General features: G+C 39.8%; 1 protein-coding gene across 3 annotated transcripts in view; it reads left to right on the top strand.

Moving 5' to 3' along the window:
- Window positions 1–8,194, top strand: part of LOC133661741 (carbohydrate sulfotransferase 12-like) — a 33,774-nt gene that overhangs the window by 20,457 nt on the left and 5,123 nt on the right. Inside the window, exons 1-4 of one of the 3 annotated variants that reach the window (XM_062065174.1) lie at window positions 1,408–1,840; window positions 4,680–4,692; window positions 4,883–5,055; window positions 5,199–5,342. In XM_062065174.1, the coding sequence (XP_061921158.1) occupies window positions 1,730–1,840; window positions 4,680–4,692; window positions 4,883–5,055; window positions 5,199–5,342 (441 nt within the window). In that variant the 5' untranslated portion in view covers window positions 1,408–1,729. Of the gene's footprint in view, window positions 1–1,407; window positions 1,841–4,679; window positions 4,693–4,882; window positions 5,056–5,198; window positions 5,343–8,194 lie in introns of those variants that run through there. The other 2 variants (XM_062065176.1, XM_062065175.1) reach the window with 2 other exon arrangements.

The following is an 8,194-nucleotide window of genomic DNA, read 5'->3' as shown; positions in this document are numbered from 1 at the left end:
GAACACGCCAATACAATTCAAACACCTGATCAACACACACAATCACTCAGCCCAAAAGACCGTTTACCTAACCCAAGGTTCATAAAGCTTATATATTTTTAAAAAGTTACGTACGTGACGCGCACATACGGTCAAGTTATCGAATGTTTAGCAGCCAAGGCTGCATACTCACGGTACCTGATATTCAGCTGGGAATGACTACAACAGTAAATAAACACAAGACATATATATACTCTATTAGCCACAACACAACCAGGCTTATATTTAATATGCCACAAATTAATCCTGCATAATAACACCTGCGTGTTTGTTATGCTAGCTCCTAGCTCCTCTGCTAGCTCCTAGCTCCATAGAACACGCCAATACAATTCAAACACATGATCAACACACACAATCACTCAGCCCAAAAGACCGTTCACCTAACCCAAGGTTCATAAAGCTTATATATTTTAAAAAAGTTACGTAAATACGCAAAAAAAAGCCAAAGCTGCATACTCACAGTAGCACGTCTGCGTCTTTGTCATCCAAATCAAAGTAATCCTGGTAAGAGTCTGTGTTGTCCCAGTTCTCTACAGGCGTCTGTGTATCCAAGTCAAAAGTCCTCCTGGTTAGAGTCTCTGTTATCCGAGTTCTTCCATCTTGACTGCATCTTTCGTGAATGTAAACAAAGAAGTGCCGGCTGTGTACTGTTGTGGCTGACTACGTTCGAAAAATACGTCCATTTCGCACCGACAACTTTCTTCTTTGCTTGCTCGGCTTCCTTCTCCATAATGCAATGAACATGATTGAAACAGATTCACGAACACAGATGTCCAGAATACTGTGGAATTATGAAATGAAAACAGAGCTTTTTCGTATTGGCTTCAATGTGGAAGGCATACCCGTGTTCGCCGGTCTACGTCACGCGCATACGTCATCCTCAAAGGCGTTTCGAACCGGAAGTGTAGCGGCAAATTGAAATTGTCACTTTATAAGTTAACCCGGCCGTATTGGCATGTGTTATAATGTTAAGATTTCATCATTGATATATAAACTATCAGTAGGCCTTTAATCATCAAACATTTTGTTCATATATTATTTAATATATTTAGTTCATATATTTTCGTATTTTCTTAAACCTGTATATGCAAACATTTAGTAAAAATAACAACAACTGAGAATCTATTTCATTAATCACATTTACATTAAGTTTATTTTTCTGACAATTAATATGTTATTGGTCACCCCATCAATATATTTCCAAAGTTTATTTAGTTCTATTGTTTGCTTGTTTAAATATGTCAAAGAAAAAGATTAGTTTCTCTCAACGACAGTGTAACTTTTTTCAATACTAGAGCTTTAAAGGCCTACTGAAACCCACTACTACCGACCACGCAGTCTGATAGTTTATATATCAATGATGAAATCTTAACATTGCAACACATGCCAATACGGCCGGGTTAACTTATAAAGTGCAATTTTAAAATTCCCGCTAAACTTCCGGTTGAAAATGTCTATATATGATGACGTATGCGTGTGACGTCAATCGTTGAAACGGGAAGTATGCGGACACATTGAATCCTATACAAAAACTCTGTTTTCATCTCAAAATTCCGCAGTATTCTGGACATCTGTGTTGGTGAATGTTTTGCAATTTGTTTAATGAACAATAGAGACTGCAAAGAAGAAAGTTGTAGGTGGGATCGGTGTATTAGCGGCGGACTACAGCAACACAACCAGGAGGACAGAGATGGATAGCAGACGCGCTAGCCACCGAACTCACCTTAACTTCCTCCGTCTCGCCGACCGCATCTGTGATCGGGTGAAGTCCTTCGTCGCACCGTCGATCGCTGGAACGCAGGTGAGCACGGGTGTTGATGAGCAGATGAGGGCTGGCTGGCGTAGGTGGATAGCTAATGTTTTTAGCATAGCTCTGTGAGGTCCGGTTGCTAAGTTAGCTTCAATGGCTTCGTTAGCAACAGCATTGTTAACCTTCGCCAGGCTGGAAAGCATTAACCGTGTAGTTACATGTCCATGGTTTAATAGTATTGTTGATTTTCTATCTATCCTTCCAGTCAGGGGTTTATTTCTTTTGTTTCTATTTGCAGTTAAGCACGATGCTATCACATTAGCTCCATAGCTAAAGTGTTTCGTCTATGTATTGTCGTGGAGATAAAAGTCACTGTGAATGTCCATTTCGCATTCTCGACTCTCATTTTCAAGAGGATATAGTATCCGAGGTGGTTTAAAATACAAATCCGTGATCCACAATAGAAAAAGGAGAGAGTGTGGAATCCAATGAGCCAGCTTGTACCTAAGTTACGGTCAGAGCGAAAAAAGATACGTCCTGCACTGCACTCTAGTCCTTCACTCTCACGTTCCTCATCCACAAATCTTTCATCCTCGCTCAAATTCATGGGGTAATCGTCGCTTTCTCGGTCCGAATCTCTCTTGCTGCATTGTAAACAATAGGGAAATGTGAGCAGCCCTATCCCTTGTGACGTCACACTACTTCCGGTATAGGCAAGGCTTTTTTTAATCAGCAACCAAAAGTTGCGAACTTTATCGTCGTTGTTCTCTACTAAATCCTTTCAGCAAAAATATGGCAATATCGCGAAATGATCAAGTATGACACATAGAATGGATCTGCTATCCCCGTTTAAATAAAAAAAATTCATTTCAGTAGGCCTTTAATCTATTAAAATTTTCTCAATATTTAACAGATTTTCACGCGGTGTTTTTAATGCAAACTTCATATATGTAGCAATGATACAGTGTGATTGAATTGTCATATTTTAATATTCACAATGGGATTACCAAAGACAATATCAGACTATACTGTAGACACTTTAAACACATATACACTATTATTTATTATAATATACAACTATTAACCTATGCTTTTTATAACCTACTCTATTTGTACCTTTCTTTATAAATTATGTTTTTGTGGTACTCATTGGGCTAAATCTAGTACATTGGATAATAATTTTGTGCCATCTTGTTACAAAAGTCCTTGAATCCATCCATTCATCCATGTTCTTCCCTCTCGGGGTGGCGGGGGGTGCTGGAGCCTATCCTAGCTGCATTCGGGCGGAAGGCGGCGTACACCCTGCACAAGTGGCCACCTCATCACAGGGCCAACACAGACAGACAACATTCACACTCACATTCACACACTAGGGCCAATTTAGTGTTGTCAATCAACCTATCCCCAGGTGCATGTCTTTGGAGGTGGGAGGAAGCCGTAGTACCCAGAGGGAACCCACGCAAAACATAACATATTTTTAAAGGGGACCTATAATGCAAAACCAACTTTTCTTACCTATCGGTTCCTGTTTTTTGTGTATCTGGGATATGCATAAATCCCGTAAAATTTCAAACCGTGGGCCGTGGCGCCGTTGTGGAGGTAATCCGGCCCGAAGAGACAGCCACCAGGTGGTTTATGTGTGCGTATCTATATTGTAGTGTGTACTTAATCCTGGAAGTCATAGTGACATCTCAATAGCACAGCTGGTTGCTTTAGAAATCTAGTCCAAATCCAGTCCAACAGGGTCAAAACATTCCATGTGTCCTTGAGGAAGAGGGGAAGGGATTTCAGAGCGTCTTTTACTGCAATGGTCTCTCCAGGGTGCTGACAGCATGACCTTGCCAAGGCCAGTGCAGAGGGAGCCAAATTGGAGACAAGGATTATTTTAGTTACAGCGCACAAATGCATTGCATTAGATCGTCTATTCTAATTGTCCGTTCCGGCTCTCAAATTGTTCATAATTTCGTCTCGCAGAGAACTGAGGAGACTGTCACAAAGCGGCTTGAAGATGGTCTGTAAAAAATGATCTATGCAGCATTTTGACCAAAGAACCACCATTATATGTTATGTAGACCAGAAGGAATTGTTTTAAATCTAGAAAAAAATCATAACATAACAAAAAATAAATAAAAACATACATAAATGAGGTATTCTTTGTTGCATACACAGTAAAGCTATTTTTAATCTTACCTGACAATTCAGAAACCAAAAACACTAATTTCTTTATCCATTTAACTACTTTATAATCATTTAAATATCATCCATCCAAAAGTTGTTCAAGCTGAAGATCAATATTTGATCATCTGTGTGTCAACAAAACTCACTCTGTTAAAAATACTATTTTGCAATTTGATGCACTTATAAAAGCTTAATACTTGTGAAACGACTTTGCCTGATGATTTGTTACATGTTATGTTGCTGCCTTCAACATCAGTTGGTTACATGTTTAACTAGCCAAACTTGCTCTTCCGCTGTGTGCTAATTACTGTCGAAAAGGCCAACAAGAAACGACGAGCTCTCTGTTATTAACAAATCTCTATCTTATACTTCACGGAAAGGCGAACTATAAGGTGCCGCTGAGTGGATGTTGACCACACCTTTTGAATGTTTCTTTTATACTTCTGTCTTTTGGTGATACATTGACTAGGATTAATATCACAAAGTTATAGACGTGCTGGCAGGTGACAACGCTGTGAGGTGAGTTCTGCAACTATGTTATAATAAAAAGTACTAGACTTAAAACATAGTACTTTGTAGGTTTTACCTATTCTTCTTCCCAGACAGGATGACATGTTGTAAAAAGCTGACAACAATGGTACCTCGTAGATATGTTGTGCCGCTCCTTGCATTAGTGACATGCATCTGTGTGATTTTCTTCTATAACCACAAGGACATGTCAACAGGTAGGAATGTTGGACTTTTCATTCTTACTGACTCCTGCTTTAATGTGAAGAACGAGGTCCACCTGAATTTTTGTTTGTGTTCTCTCCTGCCTGCGACATCTGTATTGACATAGCAGTACTTGCTTTGGATGATGCCTGAATATGGCAATTTTTGCTCTTATGTGTCAGTACATTTTGTGGTTTCAAGCAGGGAGCATGGTCCAAGAGCAGGAGCTGAGGAAGAGGATACTGAAAGACGCGTGCAGAGAAGACATAGAGAATTTTCCCAAAGATAAGCAAAGCTCGGACGAACGTATCAACGAAGTGCTACGACAACTCCTTGTGGATGATGAACATGGCGTCATTTACTGCTTCATACCAAAGGTGGGGGGCACACAAACAACAGACCAACATGAGCAAATATTCTATCAAATATTGGATTTCTTCAGATAACTTGATCTTTTATTGAAATAATTATTAGGTTAGTGTTAAAAGTTTGCTGTAGCTTATCTTGTTCCTTTCTCCAGGTGGCATGCACTAATTTGAGGAGGTTGTTCCTTGCACTAAATCATGGCAAGCCGTATCCTGATCTCATGAGCATATCTTCCGAAGCGGCCCACAATCCAGAGGGTCTGCCTCTTCTTGCTAGCTACTCGAAATACGAAAGGGAGGTGAGCATTTAGCTCTCATTTAGTGTGAACAGTAAGGAATGGTTGATGTCATTCCATTCTTTAATGTTTCCAAACTGCAATTATGTTAAAATGGAGTGTACTTCTATGCCTCAATCAGCAGGGAGCACTGTTCAATTTAGTCTAAAGTTTAATTAGTAGTCTAAGACAGGTGTGCCCAAACTTTTTGCATCCAAGGGCCAAAGTGAAAATGTACCAATGGGCCGTGGGCACGTAGATCTGACAGGGTGACTCAGCAAATCGAATTTGGCCCACAGGCCCCACTTTGGTCACCCCTGGTCTAACATAATGACATCTGCTGTGGCATACAACTGGTATTAAAACAGGAGTTCAAAACATTCAGAAAGAGATCCTCCCAACACATCAAAGAGGTCATATTATGATATTTGTTTTACATTCAAAGGAGCCCTATTATGCAAAACCGACTTTTCTTATGTATTGGTAATTGTTTTTGTGTACTTAGGGTCTGCATAATTCCCCACAATTTGAAATGAAGCCATGGAGGCATGGCGTAGATATGTATGAAACCACTTTGCCTACCTTCATACTTTGCCCAAATAATTGCCCAATTTGTGACGTTTTTCCCAAAGGGAACATCAGCAAATATCTCCATAAAGTATATGATAGAGATTTACCCGAAGTGCTTTGCACAAGTCTGCCATTGTAGTTTTGACGCTGTAATCAATAAACGTATTTTTCTCTATCCTCTTGTTTTGGTTCAGACGAGCTTGTACATGCAAATGCATCCTCCGCTGTTGCCATTATAATACTAAGTAGTGTAGAGTTCTAACTTATATCTGTCAGCCGACTCAATATGATAGTGCTAAAAGCTAAAAACTACCACATGACTGACGGCCAGAAGACACTGTCGAAGTGAAGGTATGTAAATAAGACCGCTCACAAAATGGTGCATCCTGAAGAGACGGTCAGAAAGCGGCCACGAGGAAGTGATTTAAATGTGCAAAAACATCAAAATATGACCCCTTTAAAACACTTCCCTGTGGTCTATACAGTAGAATGGTGGGGCTTTGGTAAAAATGTTGTCTAGATTTAGTTTTACAGACCATCTTCGAGCCGCTTTCTGACTGTCAATTCAGAATGCACAGTTATATGGGCAGTCTTATTTACGTGTTGAAGCCCTCCCCCAGGCCAAGCCTGCTTCGACTATTTCTCCACCATGTCGGCCATGATGTAGTTTTTAGCGCCTCCATATCAAGTCTACTGACAGATATAGGTTAGAACTATACGCTACTTTTTATTAGAAAGTAAAAAAGTAGGAAAGTAAGGTAGCAGCTCCTCCCTGAGTAGCGACCTTATCGTGGTAGAGGAGTTTGCGTGTCCCAATAATCCTAGGAGCTATGTTGTTCAGGGCTTCAATGCCCCTGGTAGGGTCTCCCATGACAAACAAGTCCTAGGTGAGGGACCAGGCAAAAAGCAGCTCAAAGACTTCTGTGAATAAACAACAACAGGAACTCAGTTTTCCCTTGCCTGGACACATTCAAAAGGAGCGCAGAGTAAAGCCGTTGCTCCTCCACATCGAGAGGAGCCAAATTAGGTGGTTTGGGCATCTGGTCAGAATGCTCCCTTAACGCCTCTCTGGGGAGGTGTTTAGGGCACGTTGGACTGGTAGGAGACCACGGGGAATATGCAGGACACAATGGAGAGACTTTGTCTCCCAGCTGGCCTGGGAATGCCTCGAGATCCCCCGGGAAGAGCTGGACAAAGTAGCAGGGGAGAGGGAAGTCTTGGCTTCTCTGCTTAGGCTGCCGCCCAATTGACCCGACTTTGGATAAGCGTAAGAAGAAGGATCGATGAATTTATTAGAAATGGTAATAGCAGAGAATTTTAGCATGCATGTGCAAGTACTAGCCAGTCTGTCCCACAATAAGAGGATGGAGGAAAAAATGAATGTATTGACTATAACTTTGAACTGAAACTGAATAAAAAAGGTGGACTTGTGCAAAGCTCTTCAAGTAAACCTCTACATATATGGACAGATCTGCTGACATATCTAAGACAAAATATGTCACTGAAGTCTCAAATTCTAAATGACACATTTGAAAAGAGGCAAAAGTGTTTTATAAATATCTCCACCATGCCTCCATGGTTTGAATTCACATTTCCTGGTGTTATGGCAATCCTGAATATACAAAAACACCAATAGGTAAGAAACGCTGGTTTTGCATAATGACCCCTTTAAAAACAACCTACAGTAGTTGATCTAGTACAGGGGTGTCCAAAGTGCGGCCCGGGGGCCATTTGCGGCCCGCAGCTAATTGTTTACCGGCCCGCCACACATTCTGGAAATGCTATTGCAAAAATTAAAAAAATATTTAAAAAAGTGGAATGAGGTGAAATCTAACTAGAAAAAGTTGCAATGTTGACACAAAGCTACCATGCAGGCTTTTTTTTTCTTTTGTCTATCTTTCTTTTTTCTTTTTTTGCCATTGCTTCAAAAAAAAAAAAAAATCAATGTTATAATGAATTATTGACCTATTCAGGGCTCCAATTATTTCAAATATTTCACTTAAAAATGTTTCATGTGGGAAATATTGAATATATTGTGTGGTTGCCATACAAAAACATCAACATTTTATTTGACAAAAGAGCATAAAACAAACAAAATAATAGTTCAAACGTAAAATCGACAGATATATCTGAAGTTGAGCTCGTAACTTAAATGTTGAAAGTAAAAAAAAATAATAATAAAAATGTATCACTTTCTGAGTGGGGCACCTTTTGGATCCCAAATATATTTAATGGGATTTTATTTATCTTTTCACTGTGATTACTCAAAAATAATAATGAATTAAAATCGATGGTGTCCTGCATTA

This window comes from Entelurus aequoreus, linkage group LG12 (assembly GCF_033978785.1).
Source record: "Entelurus aequoreus isolate RoL-2023_Sb linkage group LG12, RoL_Eaeq_v1.1, whole genome shotgun sequence".
NCBI classification, from domain to species: Eukaryota; Metazoa; Chordata; class Actinopteri; order Syngnathiformes; family Syngnathidae; genus Entelurus; species Entelurus aequoreus.
The sequence above is the reverse complement of the archived record's forward strand: the minus strand, read 5'-3'. Positions and strand labels throughout refer to the sequence as shown.